Here is a 19,565-nt window from a genome sequence, read left to right as displayed (position 1 = left end):
GGTTTTACACTCCTGGACATTTGAAGAGACTCCTTGAAAATGCAGTTCAGGTACTTCAAAAAGAAGGTTCAAAGTGGCCATACCTGGGTTGTGTTCCCTGCACCCTGTGCTCCTGTTCTCCCAGTCTTAGCATTTGCTAATAAAGAGGAAGCTGTCTCATTCTGCATGGAAAGCAGTTGCATTATCCAGTGTGCTTGAACCTTTTTCCTTCTCCCCAAGTTTTTTCCTTTTACAGTAAGTAGAAGAATAAAATGTTAATTTTAAGTTCTCAATATGACTTCCTTCTTTTTCTAGATTCTGGAAGTTACAGTCAGTCTGGGGGCCAGCAGAGGTATGTGTGTGGGGTTGGGTTTTTTTGCTTTTAGCAATTAAATCTGCAAAATAAAAGGCTGTTTAGTATTCCCAGCATGATGTTTGGATCTTCAGGCAGAACAGAGGGTTGGTACGTTCTTGGAGTTATGGGTGCAGAAAGCTTATTGCCCTGGGCCTCTATTAATAGATCTTATAAAGCAGGGGAAAAAGTCTTCCTGAAGAGCAGGCAATAAGCAGGTTTAAATTGGAATGACATTGGGACAACTTTGGAAATGTCATGAATATAGAGAAATATTTTTCATGTAACTGCTTTAAGTTGTTCACGATTTTAGCCAAAAGTTATATAAGTGGCAAGATGATGGGCCATATAGACGTAAAGAATATACATATGTACTTACTTCTGTATTTACTTCTGTACTTGTATAGAAATAAAATTTCACTTTTCCATCTGATAACTGTTCATGATTGTGAAAATTAAAAGCCAGTTCATAAAACAGCTCAAGTTTGGGGGGGGGGGGGTATTTTCATTGGTGAAACAAAAGTGGTTTTATGGAAGCATGAAAATCACGGCTAATACTGGCTGTGCTAATGAAAGTCATAGGGTTCTGTGTGTATAGCACTGTGTGAGTTTGAGTTCCTATCTGAATATGATACAAGTTTCAGCACATGGTGGTTCTCTCTGTTCACGAAGTCTTAAAGTGGCAGAATAACAAGTAAGTATAATCTCAAGCAAGTGTGTTTTTGATGATATTGTTGAAGAGTCCAACGGATACCAACTTGACAGGAATTGATTAAAGTAAAATAAACTTTGTAAGAATATGCTGCAAAACTTAAAATGCCTTGGTTTCATATGATAACAGTTTCTGTGGTTCTGAAGAATCTGCCAAATGACAGTAATCCCAACTTTTATGTACTTTAAACTTACACTTGAAACGGAGCAGAAATCAGAATAAGCTTTTCTGCCTTCTGACAGGCAACTGTGGTAGCCATTAATTCATTGATGTGGTTTTAATATGCCTACAACTGCAGTACTTGGATTAACCACTTCTTTTGGCATGAAAAGAAACTTAAAATAACACCAAAAATACCTTTACTTTCCAACCCCTGTGGAGGGCAATGTAAGCATTTACTAAATGCATTTTTCTCTTGCAGCTATTCATCCTATGGCAATCAGAGCAGTCAGAATTATGGACAAGCACAGGTAAGGTGAAAAAACCCCTCATGTCTTTCAAAGCAGATGTTCTTTGAGTAAAAATAGTTGTTCCTGAGTGAGCATATTTGGGCCAGGAAGAATTCCATTCTCAGCTGTGCTTGATGTGTGCAGTTGTGTCTAGTGAAGAACAACTGTAATTAGCTGCTGGAAGTTACACTTATGTGAGTACGTTCTTGAAATTACAGGGATATTCTGGTTATGGGCAGAGTGGAGACAATTCCTCCTATGGACAGAACTATGGAAGCTATCATGGGAACTATGGACAAAATCAAACAGGTTTGGCTAGCTTGTTACATTCATTGGCAGTAATTAAAAGGTGAATATTTACTAAAAATTTTCTTCCTCAATTTCCAGGTTATGGACAAGATTCCCAGGGATACGATGATGAATCCGGTTATGAAAATCAGAATCAGAGCTCGTACAACCAGCAGTCTTATGGCAATCAGGGGCAGCAGAAAGGGTCATCCAGAGGGTAAGGAGGCTGAGATTAACAGGATCTATTTAAAGTGCTGTCTAGTAGTTGTATGTTCTTAACTAGAGCTATAGCAAATTTCATTGCTAAAAAAAGGACAAACATCTGAAAATCCACGTTCTTAAAACATTTTTAATGCCTGAAAGAGCAGGAGGAAAAGGAAGAATATTTCTTTGTGTAAGAAGGATGGATGCTGTTGTTTTGAAGTCAAGCTGTATGGGGAGATACACTTCAGAAAGTCTTTGGATAGTGACTAAAATGAAGAATGAACCTGGTAGAGAGTATTTTGATTAGAAAGAAGATGTATCAGGTACCTCTCCAGGCATGTTCTTTTGCATAATTTTACAGTACTCTTTTTTTTTAATTAACTTCAAGTAAGCTGTTAGCAAGGAAATTCTTAGCTATTCTTAGATTTGCAGGCTTCTTATCTGACTTAGAATGCCTTTTCTTTGCGAAAAAAGAGGAAAGGATTCAGAAGTGTTGTTGAAGAAATACCTTTTCCAACTAAGTAGGATTCTCAAAACATGACAGTTTTATATCCTCATCAGTTACTTCACCGTGTGTGTGCATACTGCACTCTGGTACTTCACACTATTGCAAATATATGTTTCTTGTAAATGATACTGTACCTCCAGTAAGTTTTGGGAGGATTAATAATACAGCTTTGAAAAGTATGTTGGAAAATACAACCCAACTTCCCTTAATGACTTAAAAGGCCACATGTTGCTTGAATGCCTTTGTTATCTAATTATAAGCTTTGTGCACACACCCCAAGGTTGCTTGCTTGCCTTGTATCTTTATTAAGGATCATGTGGCCTTTCAGATACAGTCTGTACTAAACATCATCCTTGTTTCCAAGGTCCAAATATTTTTGTGTACTTTTGCAAGCTGATAAAACAGTCTGGGCTTGAACAAATCTCTGCTTTTGTAGTTACCATTACAAAACACCTTAATATGAACAAGCAGGATCTTTATCTGTCAGCAGTAGGTGCTGTCACTCCGAGTGTCTTTTACACATTCCTAATAAAGGCTAGTAGATGGTTAAGTTTTGCTTTGCTTTGTTTTCTGAGCATTTTAGAGCTGTACGAAGATACAGGACTAGGCAATAATGTGGGGTTTAATTGTTGACATCCAGTGGGGAAAAAAATGCAATAGAGTATAGATTCTCCAACAAGTTGGTTTTAATCAAGAAAACAAAAAAAGAGACCTTGGAGTGAAACTCTTCAGTGTATGGTTGCAACAAGTAAGGAGAAAAGGAGAAATTACACGGTGGCAGTTTTGAAGAGGATAGCCACAAAGTTGTAGCTCTCACCTCGTAAGGGAGGTAAGGAAGGAAACCAGCAAATAGTGGATACTCTCAACGATGCTTCTTTCCATACGGTGCAAAGTGGAGCTTACTTGTTTTGAAGTGAAGATATTAACAAAAAGTCTTCACAAGCTCTTTGCCACTGGGATTAGTTATATTAAAGCTAAGATCTAGGGTAGGACTGGGACAGAGCAGACTAGATGGTTATTTATGCAGATGGGATATTTTGAGATGGGTTGAATCCAATGGACTTCATCTTAGAGTGCTTTGAAAAGCTGGTGGAGACTCTCTGTAGGCTCTTAGGTTTTATTGTTTGCTTTTCTGTGACGTTTTGGCTAGCAAGTAAGATTACCAAAGACTGGAGAGTGGCAAACAGTGCCTCATCCTTTGAAATAGGGTGGGAGCAGGGAGGAGGAAGAGAAGAAAGGGTTGCAGAGATCAGTGATTAACTTTAGTTACTGAAAAAGTAATACAGTTAAGCCACAACTATGTACCCAGGGGGAAAACAAAGGTGTGACTAGCAGCCATTGTTTCCTGGATGCAATTTCTCATTTACCTATCTAATGTCTTGCTATGAAAGAGTAACCCAGCTGGAACTATTCTCTAGATTTTTACAATACTTTTGTTTCTACCTTGGGTGCTGAAGCAGCCTAGGGAAGTATGGTGCAGGTGAGATGATCTTGTGGTGGTTCTGAAGTTGTTACTAGTCAGAGAAGAGTTACAGCTCCCTCTTAGTACATATAGCCATGTTGTGTTGGAATGTCCTAGATGTGATATTGGTTAATGTTTCTGATGGAAGTTGGTGGGATAGTATATGTAGATGACACTAAAGTAAGGGGAACTGCAAGTATGATGGAGAACATCACAAGAGTTAGGACAGTTCTTGGCCAGATGGTAGAACACCCAGAAAAAGATAGGCTGCAATTCAGTGAAAGCAAAATCGGGGGATTTTTTTGTTTCACAAGCAGCAGGTATGAGCTGCACAATACGAGCAGTAGGTGTGTTCCCTGCAGTTCTGTAGAGAAGGATTTGGTGTTCAGCAGCTCAGCTGCATTCATGCTACTGGGGAGAGGGGAGAAAGCAGCATTGTACTGGGGTATGTACGGCGAGTGATGCTCTTAAGTTACATTTACAGTGGAATTGGAGGATGTCTTGAAAGCAGTGATAATGTACAGTTTTCTGCCTTGCTTTTACCAGAAGCCAAATACATCCCAACAGAGGTGAAACACAATATTTTTCTATCTGTATGCCAGTACTGACTGGGAGGTAACTGTGGTGAGGAAGTTTGAGCAATGTCATGAATTTTCAGCCATTATTTTGCTCTCTGTTCTGTGAACATTTAGCTATTAATACCAATTCTGTTTATTTTAAGTGGAAGAGGCTCTTATGAACAAAAGTCAAACTATGGTCAGCACCAAAGCTCTTATGACCAGCAGTCAAGCTATGGACAAAACCAAGACTCTTATGACCAGCAGTCAAGCTCATATGACCAGCAGTCGGGCTACGGCCACCAGGGCTCATATGACCAGCAGTCGGGCTATGGCCACCAGAGCTCGTATGACCAAAAGTCAGGCTATAACCAGCACCAAAGCTCATATGGCCATTCTCAGCAATCCTACCAGTCTCAGAAGGGAAGCTATAGCCACAACAGCCAAGGTAAAATTCACAGGTTAAGTTCAATATTGACTAGTAAAGTTGAGCAGAAATGCTGTGAAATAGTTGGATTGCATTCCACGGACAGTTGATTTGATGAATAGTTAAAACTCTTTTTCATGTTGCTGTTCTTGGGGAATGTTTTATTTGTTAAGACTTTCAAAACGTTATGCAGAGATGAAAAACTTGGGGCCCCAAAATTGTTGGATTTGCATTTGTTGGAAGCAGCCTTTCAGAGTCTGTGTCCCTGAGTTCTGCAAAATCTAGATGGAATTGTCTTCCTAAGCCATTTTGGACCTTCTTCCTACATGAAGGTGACATATCTTGATCAGTCATGAAAACCTGTTGCATTTCACATTCCAGCTTTATTCTGTGTAGATGAATTCTGAGGTAGAAGGAAATGAGAAGTTTAAGATTGACCCTTCTTTTTGCAGTAACTTCACACCAGCGGCACAACCCACTCTCTTTGTCCTTGTTCTGTCTTCAGTGATGCCTTTTGCAAACTGGGAAGGTGATATGGAAGTAGAATGCAAAGTATATTTTAGACAATATGTGTTTAACATTGGAAAATGGAGAACAGTGTTTACATTCTGAGCCCTGGGAGCTGAGAGAGAGAACCAGAACAAAACCAAACCCTGCTCCATTACTTTGTGGCGTAGATAACGTAAGAGATTTAGGAGCTGATGCTTTCCAGATTTAAATGGCAGATCAGGGGGGGAAAACCTGTAGGGTGGGAATTTTCATTGCAGTTTGCACTGCAGTTCACTCATGTTTTGCTTTCTTCATTTCTCCAGATGATCGTCGTGAAAAGAGTAGGTATGGAGAAGATAATAGAGGATATGGCGGGTCACAGGGAGGAGGTAGAGGGGGATATGACATGGATGGAAGAGGTCATATGTCTGGATATAGGTAAGTGATCTCATTCCTGTGCCTGCAGTTCCCTACGCTTGTTTCTTATTATTTAGCTGGCTTTTTTTGTTTACTATATGTCTATTCCTAATGTGGCTCAGATTTAGATATCTGAAAATGGGAGGTTTCTAAAATTAAGCCTTCCTGCACTGCACAGGAACATATTTGCTGAGGAAAAGCTTTTGGATTATGACATGTAGCTGTATTTTATTTACGTGAGTTGCAATACACAAACTGCCTGAGTCCCTCCCTTAAGGTGGTGTAAAACCTATAACAGTTTGTTTTCAATTAGGAGAAAACCAACAGCCAGGGATTGAGAAAGTTTTATAGAAGTCATAGCCAAGGTAGCTAACATTTTAGCAGGGAAGTTTTGAATTGACAATGACAAATCATTACACTAAGGGTGGATAATTATCTTTCTGCTTCCTAAATCAGTTAGTAATAACATTACTTGTTCCTTACTGGGTTGTTCTGTGGTTTGGGGTGTTTTTCAGTTTAAACTTCTGTTAAAATCCAATTTTTATTATTGGCTTAGCTGTCAGTTTCAGCACATTTATTTTTAAGTAGGTTTTAAGTTTTAACAAGCCTGTTACCCCTTCTGCCATTGTGTTAGGCCTTGCTCCTGTCAAGACAATTTATGCACATATTTAATGTAGTGTGTGCGGATGATTTCATGCATAGGTCAGAGTTTGGGATCTTTGCTTTAAATCCTGTTGCGTCAGGCCAGATGGTATTATTATTTCTTAATAAACTATCACAATTTGCTACCTTTTCATTCTCTCTGTGAAGTGGTTGGGGGTGTAGAGTGCTCACTGATGCAAAGTAAGGATGTGGGAGCTTCCAGTGAGCTGTGGAGTGTTGCTTGTTGACACCACTTACCCTTTAATAGGCTGCACAGTTGTGGGTTATTGCTGGAACTCCAGACAGAGAACTCTTAATTGTACAACACTGAAGTGACCTAAACTAAATAATCTAAAAGCATGTTAAAACTTGGTTAGCTTTTAAAGTATTGATTTCAAAACCATAGTTGAAATTTGGCCTGCTTTGAAGGTGGTCCCAAATTGTACTTCATGGCTTGTTGCTTTGATGGCATAGGTGGGACCCTGCCTTTCCCGTTTAGGTATGGTAGCGTAATTACAGAAGTGTGTTAATACTTCATGTTAGAGTTTGGTGGGTTTTATATAATAGAAACTTAACCAGCAAAGTGTTTTCTAAGTTAATTTTCACTTAAAACTGAACAATTGCTTTTAAATCAGCTTTTCTGTGTGAATGAGGGTTTTCCATATTCCTGTGATAAAATCTGGGCTTTAAAAAAAACACTCATAGCTGAGCGCTTTCCAAGAAGAGGAATGAATGTGAGCTTCAAAAAACCTACTTTTTGGTAGAATTTATCACTTTGAAACAAACTTCTGTCTTTGCAAGATGAAGTAAATTAAATTGATGTCTGTGAAAATAAAGCCTCTTCCCATATTTTTCCAAATTGTAAGGAAAGTTTTTTTGTTCACCCATCCATGTAGATAACAGTACTTCAGTGGAAAGCCAAAAGAAAAAGAGTGGAAGTGAATGGAGAAGTGGGGGAAAATACAGCAAAGTGGGAAGGCATTTAGTAGGAATTCTGTTCTCTTCTGTTAATTGATGCAGTCTTTAATGCTGTTTGCAGTACATTTTTTCTGAAACCACAGTGTCATATATTCAGTCTTTCTGCATAGTTATGACGGAGAATTCTGTTTCTGACGTGTGTTTTACCAAAGTCATTCCTAATAGGAAGTGTAAAAGGTTAAATTAAATACCAAACTGTATAATCAAGGGGAAAATAACTTCTAATAAGGTAAGAGATCATGTTTAGTCCTGTGAAAATGTGGGCTTTAAGGGTAGGTTCTTGGGTTTATTTCCTTAGGTTTCACTTTCCCCCCCTCCCCTTCCCTAAAAGCAGCTTGTTTAGGAATGTTAAGTCTATCTCCAGTAACTAGTTATTTCAGTTTTATACTTTGATCATATTTTAATGCTTTACATTAAATCATGAATCCACAGCCACTAGGAAGTAATCTGTCTAAAAATCTTGCCTACACTGATACTTGTAATCATGTAGGCTTTGGCTTTCATAGTGCTTAGAAAATAACATGTAACTGAGTTCTATCAACACACACACACAGAAGTAAATTGTTCTTTGACATTGCTGAAAACATTAATAGCTAACTTGAGACCATAGCAAAGGAATCTCTTCTGTGTTAGCCAACAGTAAAGATTTTGTCTGGACAGGGAGAACGTGTTGCAGCTTGTTGCTCATTGGAAGAGCTGTACCCAGTGGTTGGTGTTCTTACAGCTGTATTGCCTAACCTGCTCTGTTGTGCTGGGTGCTGCATCCCCCTTACAGGATCATCCTGCACTTGAGAGACACTGACTTGGGCTGCAACTTCAGTTCTCCCACAGGATTCGTGCAGTGGCCTGTATAAACCTAGCCTGCATGTAAGACCCTTCAGAGCAGTGTGCAAGTGCAAAACATCATTCTGGAATACTTGGGGAAAATCCAGTTAGCACTTTTAAATTCTTAGAGCTTTCATTTCTTTGAATAACCTTTCTAAAAGGTTATGATGTTACGATAGAGAACAATCATTTTCTAATGTGTCAGATGTTTGCTTTTTAATCTCATTAACTCAGGGTTTCAAAATTATTCAGGTGGGTTTTTTTAGTGGCCTTGAATTACATCTTTGGGGGCTTTAGTAGAATTTTTCACCCTTTCATTGTGAAGCTTGAAAAATTCATGGTCTCACTAATCTGTATTCTGGCCAAGAAGCAAAGTCTTTCATGTGTTTTTTAAACCCACAGTAGAAGAGTCTCATCTTTGAGCTCTTCTGGTTGGAAAGCAGGTACACCAGGTCTGGAGAATGCAGTTTTACTTTCAATTATTCTTCCAAGTTTCCTTGTAGAGTTAGTTCCCTTGTTGTTTAGAGTCCTCATCTGGAAAATAAGGAATTAATTGTTTATTGCGGTTGTGGGACTGAATTGTTTTAGTTAAGCAGGTTAAGTGGGAAATACAGTAGCAATACAAAGCAGGTTTGTGTGCTTTCATGTTGGGAAAGGCATTTGGGCTCTCAGGTAACTGTACCTGTAACACTGCCCTTCTCTTAGAGTCAGGGGATTAAATGGGAGAAGCTCTGCCTTTGAATCAGCTCGAGCAGTCTCTCTGGTGGAACTACATAGATGCAGTTTAGAAGAGGATTTACTGTTGTGTTAGGGTTTGTCATAGAAACCCCCAACTTTGCTCAGCACAGATTTTATTCTCTCATGCAGAACTGATGTTGATGTGCTATAAATCAAAGTTACCAATGCAGGTTAACTGTTGCATCAGCTATGATGAGTGGGAATAAGCTTATTGTGATAAAAAGAAACTACAGCTTAGTGCAGGTGTTTCTCTTACAACAGTGTGGTTTGTGTTCAGAATTAATATTTTGACTTGTAATATTCATGCTTGAGCTCAGCCTTTTATATATAGACTTTGGGAAAACATGAACAGAGGCAATAAATACAGGCAGGGGAAAAAAACCCATCTGTCAGTGACTTTATTGGTGCACTAAGCATTCCTTTCTTGTTTGTAAAAATACATTCTTACGTGTAACTCCCACATGCTTGGCAAGACAGATACATGTTGGAGGCTGAAATCTGGTGCCTGAGTTCTTAGTGCTGCTTCTGCCATTTAAAAGATGTATTTCTTCTATCTGTAGTGTTGAGCTCTCCCTGTAACTGTGCCTTTAACTTCAAGAGTTATTCCCAGCTGAAGTAAGCAATATTCAGGTGCACTCCAGATGCAGTCAAGTAGGTGATGTTTAAATATATGACTGAGTACAGGGGGAAAAGAACATCTGATGGTGTTTCTTTCATAGCAGCAAGTCTTTGTCACGATGAATGGTGCCTCACAGACACTCTGGCTGCTTGCAGTTCAGTCACCTTTATTGGTGGCATTGCTGAGTTTTAGGTGCTTGTTCATGATTCTGACATAAGGTGTTAAATCTCCAAACTCCGTTTGGTTGCCCATCTATTTGGTCTGTGGGAAAGCAGTAGAGAGGAAAACACTACAATTAGGTTTTCCAGATGTTCTGTGCCAGTGGTGTGGGAACTAATTCAGTCAGCTTGAGACTTGAATTTTGGGTCTTGGCGAGGGGTGAGTCTGAGGTGGTGGCATCAGCTGCTTGCAACCAGCTTCTGTGTTGGAGTTTGCTTGCCGCAGCATATCCACGTGCCTCCTGGGGATCTTGGGTAGCTTTGCCCAGCAATCTTGGGAAGGGAACACACTGCAGCTTTATAAATCACAGGTGAGATGTGACTTAATAGTGGAGGAAAGCATTAATCTATCATCAAAGGTATTTGACACTGAACTGATGCAGATTTTTGCTGGGTTGGTGAGTGGCAAGACTAAGCAGAAGATAACATGCTGAAGCATACTTGGGCAAAACCCTATTTCTACAGACATTAATTAAAAATCTAATTAACATGTTGATTGCATTTGTAAGTGTGGGGTACAGAATTACTGTATTGCAGAGGTAGAAATGAGGCATTTGATAGGACTTCCTTTACATTTTATATATCCAACTCTCTGTCATTTCTCAGTGTTGTGGTGCATGCATTTTTATCCCAGCAAAATCCTGTGAAATCCTGGCTGTGTTGAGCACAAACTTATTTTCTGTATGTTTTTAGATTGTTGCATATCTTTTCTAATTCATGTCTCTGCTGCTGTATACTTTGAAATCAGAAAACAAATGTTCTGAATAATGCTCTCCTGATGAACTGGGACCATAATCTAGGGCTGGAAAGCTTTGTTAACGTTTCCATGGTTGATGTATTCACTCTTGTTATTTCTGAGTTAAAATCCTAGAAGAACAGGCACCCTACTGAAAATTGTTATAATCAAGTTTTTCTTTTAGCTGAAGTGAATTGGAGGTGGCAGAAAGGTATTTACAGTCAATTTTATGATCGCTATTGTGTTTTTTATCATCAGTCCTTGAAAATAGCCAGCCTTGACTAAAGACCAGCTCTGATGTTGCATATGAGATTTATTCATTTTACCTCTTTAATGAGCAGAATGAATTACATAGGAGTAAATGACACTGCCTAAGAGAAGTCCCAGTAGAAGTGATAGTCTGTTGTGACAAACATCTAATAGTTCTTTTATGTACTGCCACAGAATGTCAGTCACCCTTCAAAGAATGTCTCTCTTAATCCAGCTTTGATAATAGCTGTTAAAACCTTGTTTCTTTTATATGCCTCACTTGGGGCAGATTTTACCTCATAAATGTTAAGCAAGCAGTACCTTCCCTTCCTCACTTTGCATTTGCTGTAAAAGAAAACAGATGCACAAAGTGCCAAGAAGTTACTCCCTAATTTTATATCATTGCCTCTTGCTGGGTTGCTTGTCCCATGTTTGCACTCTGATGTGTTGGCAAATAGATTGAATTAAAGCCCGGAGTGACTTCTAGTTGTAAAGCACATTGATGAAGAGACTACTTGTACTAACTACTCAGCACAGTAGTTCCATAGCTACTCCACATCAGGGTTTGAACTTATGCTGGCTTTATTTTAGCTGCTGAGTGTGAAAGCTGTCAGGATTGGGTGAACCTGCCTAATTTTCAGGTAGCAGCTATGCCCCCTGTGTGAAGGAGGGCAAGCAGGGTGGTCGCACACAGCAGCACAACGCTTATTTCTTGACTTTCTAAACAATCCAGTGGTGGTATTTTTCCTGAAGGCTTTGAATACTGATTCTGTTACGTTCATAACATGTATTCACTTAATGCTGTTGTGAAAAATCCTGCTAGTGCAAACATTGACACTGAAAAGAGTGAGGGTTTATTTTCATGCACATAATTGGAGGCATGACTCCTGTTTAAAACCCGCTTCTAACCTTTGTAAAGTGATGTGTGTAATCTCTTAACTTGGTCTACATTTTGTGCCACAGGTATCAGAATGAATGAAATAAAACTTCACGGCCTCTGCTTTTGAAGCTCACATACACACACCTTCTCTGTAATGTCAAGTGCTAATAGTACAGTAGGTCCCCACAGACCCTTTCTCAGAGAATGGCTGATACTGATCATTTGCCCCTTGTATATAAATGCATTACAATGGAGGTTAATTAACTTCAGCTCTTCTTACTTCTAGGGAAGTCCTAAAAGCACTAATTATTCCAAAGGAGCAATTACACCCACAATTAAAGCCCATTAACCTTCATGAAATAATGTGTCTGGTTTAAACCCCAGTTTTTAATAGCAGTCGTTTTGCCTTATGGGATGGGAGAAAATATTGAAGCAACAACATGTGTGTGGGTTAGTTTAAAATACTCATTAGGGCTTCTCTCCTCCAGTGAGATTATTCACTTTCATGTAATATAAGCTTTGAACGTGAGTGAGTAGTGAGGAGAACGTAGAGATGGTGCTTTAGCAGCCAGACAGTAACTCTCAACTTGTGATCAGTTAACTGTAGATTGAGCCTTGGGCTCAGCACATAGAGACTTAAGGAAGAAATCATTTCTTCAATTTTTCCTCTGCAGTGGTGGTGACCGTGGTGGCTTCAAAAATTACGGTGGTAAGTGCCGAGTATCCAAAAATGTTTCAGTGGAAATCCTTTATAAATCTAAAAGCCACCAATAATACCTTGTTACTATCTCCTAGAAGCATTATGGTGTTTCGGTGAGGCTGGTGTGTTCATGAGTTTCTTTAAATAGCCAAACTTTTAGCCATTAACTGGATTTCTGCTTTGTCAAATTGCATGAAAGAATTTGTGGAGACAGTGAACGTTCACCGGATTGTTTCTTTTCTTTTCTTTTTCTTTTCTTTTATGTTACAAACGCTTCTTAGAAAGGTTCTAGAGGTAAAAACTAAAACAAAGCGGTAAACTGCTTGGTGATGTGACAACCAGCATTTGCAAGAGAACACCAGCACAGCATCAGTGTGGCAACTGCCACATGCTGCCAGTTAAAGAACACGTTAACGTCCTACAGACACCTTCTGTTGAACGTTTTAATCTAAATAGCCTCTAAATCTCTGGTTAATGTTTTAGATCTTAGATGCATTACATACATACTTTAAATATTTTCTTGTTTCTAAAAAAGTCCCTTGAAAATGTTTTGCTAAAAATAGTCTTTTTTTTCTTTTTCCCCCCTCTGTTGTTTTTTTTTCCTTAAATCCCTTTCATAGGTCAAAGGGATTATGGACCGAGATCAGATGCTGGTAAGAAAACAAGTAGTGGGTGGGATTACATGATAGCTCTTAGCTGATTGCTTTTAAAATGTATTTCTAGAAAGATGGACGTAGCTCCAGTTCCCGTGGCTCAAAAGAAATCTAACTAAAGCTTCTCTTCCTTGAGAGAAATGTGTTTTATTAAACTGCGTGTGAATTTTTGGATGCCTTTTCATGGAGCAAGTAAGAATTTGCTGATGAACTTTGAATCCCCTTGAGGCCAGCAGCTGCTTTCACTGCCGTAACACTTCCACTGAACTTGGGTTATTTAAAACATAGGCTGCTTTGATGGGTTTGGATGCCCTGGCTGCATGGTTGAGTGTGTGGCAGATGCTGGTCAGCTGTTCAATGTATTCTGTCTCTGATGTACTGCAGCATTTGAAGGTGCTGTGCATGTGTTTTTGAAGTTGACAGTGTTAACTTCAAAATGTTGCTCTCAGCTCATCTTTACTTCATGCAAGATGTCTTTGAGATTTTAAAGGTCTGCTGCTGGGCAGCATAGACCTGAGCTTAAAACGTTGCTTCTGTTGCTACCACAGAAATGCATGGTAAATATAGCTTATTTTGTCCTAGATTCAGAGTCTGACAACTCTGATAACAACACCATCTTCGTGCAAGGACTTGGAGAGGATGTTTCAACAGATCAAGTGGCAGACTATTTCAAACAAATTGGTATCATAAAGGTATGTGAAATGAGGAATTTTGGTAAGAAGAAAGAGATCTTGCAGTTCTAGTGTATTGGAAAAGTACTGGTATCATTCAAGGCAGATGCTCACTCTTGACTCCCAGTTGTAGATAGTATTTTTATCTGGGTTCCCAGATGACAACTCATTTGTAAGCTGGCAGCACTAGCACCCTTTTTTCCAGTGACATTTAGATTGCTTCATATCTCTTTAGTCTTTATAACCCTTAACACTGACACTCTATCCGTTGTACCACCCCCATACTTCAGCACGTATGCTTCTGCGTTCTATGGCTGGTTTTTCTGTTTCTGTGATTCTAGATTAGGGCTTCCTGCACTTGACCTCATTTTCTTCTGTGAAAACTGAGCCCATCATTATATCCTGGAGAACAGCCAGTCAGTATCCTTCAGTCAGAAGCATCTGTTTCTGCAGACTAGCTCCAGGAGAATCTTCTTTCTAGTGATACGTAGCTGTTAAAGTTTATGCTCTGAACTAGCTTTACCAGTATTTCTCTTATGCCAAAAATACAACCTTTCTTTTCAGACCAACAAAAAGACTGGCAAACCTATGATAAATCTTTATACAGATAAGGATACAGGCAAACCAAAGGGAGAAGCAACAGTATCTTTTGATGACCCTCCTTCTGCTAAAGCAGCAATTGACTGGTTTGACGGTAGGTGAGAGTACCTGTTCTTTTGGTTCTTTATGAATCTAACAAGCAGTGGAAGAAGCAAATCAATAACCTTATTGGGAACCCCATGCTGGTTTTTGTGTGGCTTTTGTTATTTTGTGTGTGCTGGCTTTCTCATTTGGTGGAACAGCAGCTTGTGATTAAGGCCAAAAAAGCGTAATGAAACCATTAAGGTTTGCTGCTGTACCTCTGTCATCCCTGCACAACTATGAGAGGTGGCGTCATGTCCCTCAGCAGAGTATAACTTCTTGTTCAGACCAGAAGAGCTGTCATCTGTGTCAGCAGCTGGAGGGATTTCCTACAGTGTTGATACTCTTAGTGCTGTGGTGGCATTTTTAGAGTTTGGGGATGGCTGTGACCATTTGTGCCAAGTGCTTTGTATATATGCAGTGAAAAACAAGGGTTTTCTCACATTATGGGTTCAGTGGAGGAAGACAGCAGATCCCAGAAATACATTGATATAAAACTTTGCACGCTTGATGCAAAAATACACTGATACTCTTTGATAGCAGTAAACTTGAGGAGGGTCTTACGAGGTTTGTATTCAGTCTGGTTGTGCAAATCACTTCTCCTGAACTTGCTGCTGTGTTGCTGGGAGCTGTATTGATCTTTCTTTCATTTCCTGTCTTTCCACAGGAAAAGAATTCAATGGCAATGTTATCAAAGTTACTTTTGCAACCAGAAGGCCTGAATTCATGAGAGGAGGTGGAGGTGGTGGACGTCGAGGTGGGACTGAAATCCATAGAATCCTTGTTTTTTAATAGTTAGATGCTTTTTAGCTATTCTTAGTTTATAAAAGTTGACTTTGAAGCAGTGATTCATCAAAGTATAGGGGCCTTTGGGATTCTGCCATGAAAGGAAATAATAATGATTGAACCAAGCACACTAAACTGAAATCTGTAATCTCTTTTGCACAGCACAGAATTTACACTTTCCTTTTGAACTGGAGAGTCTCCACATCATGTCTCAGCATTGCTTTGAAAGAGATAGTGTAACAGGGACTGATGTTGAGGCTGTGCAGGTTCCACATATATAGGTGTGAATTCCCAGAGAGTATATTTGCTCATTACAGCAAAGCCTCGAGATACTCTGATGTTTCCAGATGGTATCAAGCAAGGTAAATTATTCAGCTGCTGCTGGCTTAGAGCAACAGTTGGATGTCTGACTGCTTCAATTAAATAGATGTTTATCTCCTTGATTTTCTACATAATACAGTTCTGTGAGTAGCCCACTGGATATTAATAACCACTTTACAGGAAGCATGCTTTGTGTGGTGGCTGTCATCAACTCTTAGTCCTTAAATCAGGCAGTTTTGTAGGCTGGTAGGGAAGTGATTCTTCAAGAACTTTGATCAGTATAAAAGTTCTTATGTTTTTTGCTGCAGAAAGCAAGAACTGTGGTGTCCTTGTGCTTGTCAGATGCATCCTGGCATAAATCCAGACAGTTTGGGGTAGTTTTTGTTCGGTTACTAAGCTTGGCCATATGTGATGGATAGACATTGTTAAATCTTCATGAGATTTCATTAATATCACAGTGGGTTTACGTTTTCCCATTGGCAGTTCAAGTGGATCAGGTTCCCTTTTATTGCTGACAAAGAATATATAAGAAATACACGGTGGAGCAACTTTTTCTGGCCACCACATGTTATCCTCCCTTATTTTTCCCCATCTGCCTAAGTTATAAATGTGCCCATACGAGCATGTGTATTTCAGCAATGCAGATATACATCAACTTCAGGACATCAAATGCTGTTGAGACTTGGTCATGGCTGAAACTTCTGTTTGTCCAAGTCTTCTGGCTGTGTTGTAGCTTGTAGAACCTCAGCTAAATAGATGCTGAATTCCACCATGGTACCATTTATTGTCATTGGCACTCCTTGCTTCTTCCAGAATTCCTAATATGGTTTCAGAGGCTTGCCTAGTGGGGATGTATTGAACACTTCTGCCACCTGAAAAGTCTGTCTATCACTCAGGTTCTGAAGCTGGTGACAGTCCTTAATAAATGTTTCTCATGTATAGGTCAGAGACACTTCCCTCCTTTATTCTAACTATAATTTTGTCTACAGGTTCACGAGGTGGATATGGAAGAGGTGGGGGCTTCCAGGGTAGAAGTGGGGAACCCAAAAATGGTGATTGGGTTTGTCCTAACCCGTAAGTGTCATTTCAATTGGGCAGTGGTGTTTCATGGATGCTCTCTGAGTTTCTTAGCAGCTAAGTCTGGGGAATCCTTGTCTTTTCTAGGGGCTGTGGTAACATGAACTTCGCTCGCAGGAATTCCTGCAACCAGTGTGGTGAGCCCAGACCAGAAGATTCCCGTCCATCAGGAGGTGTGTAGGGCACTGCTGTGTCTCTCCTGAAGCATTTAAAGTGCTCATGTCCTCTGCAGCCTTTTGGATAACGGGGCTGATGTGTTGGTTTGCTTTTCCCTCCAGATTTCCGTGGGAGAGGTGGCTATGGAGGAGAAAGAGGATACCGAGGGCGCGGCGGCAGAGGCGGCGACCGGGGAGGCGGCTATGGGGGTAAAATGGGAGGAAGGTAAGCACTTGCTTTGTCCTTGCTTGGTGCTGGAGCACACAGACTGTGGAATTGATAGGGATGTGGGAAAAGAATGTTGTTTATGTGTGTGTGCACACTGTGCTGTGAAAATGTTAACTACAGATGGGAGCTTCCAGAGAAAATAAGTGTGTTTTGTGAGTGGTTTGGGTTTTTTTCGCATGGGACTATCCAAGCATAGAAGGATACACAGAAGTTGGTGTGGAGATGTTTGATGGAAAGGACTGTTTGTTGTTTGCTGAAGGGGATTCCTTATAACTTTGCATTTGCCTTTCAGAAATGACTTCAGAAATGATCAACGCAACAGACCATACTGAAGACCACTGTGAATGTTTTGTTTGTCTTCTTGATGCGTTTGATAGTGAAATTGCCAGAGTTTTGCCTGCAGCTTCACCCATGGCCTCTTTGGATAGTGGAATTGAGTGAAACTAGATTTTTATTTTGGTGGGAGGGATTGGGGTGGTTTGGGAGGATTTTTTTTTTAAGCAAGACATTGAAATTTAATCTTGATTTCAACATTGTCCTCTTTTCTTCCCCCCCACCCCCGCCCCATACCTTTTCAACAGGCCCCTGAGAAGAAAAAGGATAAACTGTAAAATATTGCCAAAATATGAAGTGTTTTGTAATACAATAAATGCTGATTGTTTTATTTGTGAAATCTTACTGATGCACAGTTACTTCAGTTGCATGCATTTCCTTGTGTGCTCCCTGTCTTCCTGTGGTATGACCTAAATAGTAAATAGAATCATAGAATCACAGGATGGTTTGCGTTGAAGGGGCCTTAAAGCTCCTCCAGTCCCAACCCCTGCCCCGGGCAGGGACACCTTCCACTAGAGCAGGTTGCTCCAAGCCGCTGTGTCCAACCTGGCCTTGAACACTGCCAGGGATGGGGCAGCCACAGCTTCTCTGGGCACCCTGTGCCAGCGCTCAGCACCCTCACAGGGAAGAGCTTCTGCTTTAGATCCAACCTGAACTTCCCCTGTTTTAGTTTGAACCTGTTCCCCCTTGTCCTATCACTACAATCCCTGATGAAGAGTCGCTCTCCAGCACCCTGTGGTGAGCCCACTTGCTGTCCATACCCTCTCTCCTAGACTTGCAGACTTGTCCCCTGCTCCTTTCTCATTTCCCTCTGAGAATGAAGTCCTGCATTGCTGCATTTCCTGCTATACATGCTTTGGTGCACCCTGCAGCCTTCAGGAGGAGCAGGCAGATGGCAGTGTATTTGTTCTCATGCTGCCAAGGAGCATGTTGTGACCAGGCCAGGCTCAAAAAACAAGGTGGGATGCCTTCTAGAAAAGGAAAGGAGATTGGCTATGTATTGCTGCCTCTTTTAATGGCTGCTTTTGAAATGTGGGCGATGCAAACAAGTGCTGTGTTCATCTCTAAGATAAGATGGAGGTGACACAGATACAGGAGGCACATTATAAGCATTTGGGATTCAGCACTGAAGCCATGGTTTGAAGAAGCAGGAGCTCCTGCTCGGACTAGATCACTGTAGAGGGGAGGTGATGGGAATCCCTGGAAGCTGCCACAGTGTCCAGTGCTGCTGCTTCATCACACCTTGAAGAGAACGGCTGGTTAACAGTGGCTTTTGTTGATGTTTGTGAGCCATCTCCCTGGCTTGGTGTGCAGTCAGGGTAATGGTAAGTTCAAACTGGGAATCACCCATGGCTGTAAATGTAGTATTTTGAGGTTTCTCTCGGAAAGTGCAGTTGTCACAAATTGTGGACAGCTTGTTCTTCATAAAACACTGGAACTTGAGGTGTATGTGCATTAGTGCTGCTATGAAACTTAATGGTTGGGTGAGGCCTTTAGAAAGGCAAATCGTAGACACATAAACTCAGTATCTTGCTCTTCTTAAGATTTAAGATCTAAGGCCTGGTACACCTGATTTGGTACTGTAAAAATAAGCCAGTGTGGATAAGTTCGAGTGTTTTATCACAGTTAAGCTGGTGTGGTTGTTTGAGTGAAGCAGGCTAGAGGGTGCTCTTGCACCTTGGATCTGAGGGAGCAGTGGCTGCTGGATGGGGTGATGGAGGAAGGCAGCTGAGAACAGGGGGGATGTGTCACTGCCTGAGGTTTCTTGAGAAACACAATTGTGCTGGCAAATTGCAGGCACCTCCTTGGGGCTGCACCTTGGTCCCATCACACTGTGTGAGTGAGTTGGGACGGGCTGGGCTGAGCAAACCCAGCGGGGCAGAGGCTCTCTGGTCCTGCACAGCCCCTGCTGTCACTCTTGCTTTTTCCCTCCGGGATTTTCAATACCTGGAGCAACAGTTCTCCCTTTAATACTGACTCAACTTCCAACCTTGCTTTTCCCCCCCGGGCTAAGAGCATTTATGTCCTTAAACAGTCACTCCCCAGCTGGATCACTAACTAGACCGGTATTCAAGTAAGCCACAGAACTGCTGGAGCTGTCACCACCTTCCCAGCTTTTCCAGCCTGGCAAAGATGCTGGAAGCTTGTTTTATTTATGTTCTGTTCTGCACTGGGGCAAGACAGAACCTGTGTTCTGCGTGGCTTTTAAGACTGTGAAGACATCTTCACC

The 19,565-nt window shown here is 40.7% G+C and overlaps 1 protein-coding gene across 1 annotated transcript; it reads left to right on the top strand.

Annotated features, from left to right (window-relative positions):
- Window positions 1-294: 294 nt before the first annotated feature.
- Window positions 295-17,675, top strand: TAF15 (TAF15 RNA polymerase II, TATA box binding protein (TBP)-associated factor, 68kDa; the record flags this gene model as incomplete). Its single annotated transcript, XM_010021832.1, has 15 exons — window positions 295-331; window positions 1,465-1,513; window positions 1,711-1,801; window positions 1,880-1,997; window positions 4,676-4,959; window positions 5,751-5,865; window positions 12,404-12,438; window positions 13,050-13,082; window positions 13,665-13,774; window positions 14,318-14,447; window positions 15,102-15,191; window positions 16,531-16,615; window positions 16,706-16,791; window positions 16,897-16,999; window positions 17,295-17,675. Coding segments are annotated over 15 exons (1,406 nt in total), but the record flags the coding sequence as incomplete, so codon positions are not given.
- Between the last annotated feature and the right edge of the window lie 1,890 nt (window positions 17,676-19,565).

This window comes from Nestor notabilis, unplaced genomic scaffold (assembly GCF_000696875.1).
Source record: "Nestor notabilis isolate BGI_N333 unplaced genomic scaffold, ASM69687v1 scaffold10819, whole genome shotgun sequence".
Taxonomy (NCBI): domain Eukaryota; kingdom Metazoa; phylum Chordata; class Aves; order Psittaciformes; family Psittacidae; genus Nestor; species Nestor notabilis.
This window is presented reverse-complemented; position numbering and strand designations above follow the sequence as displayed.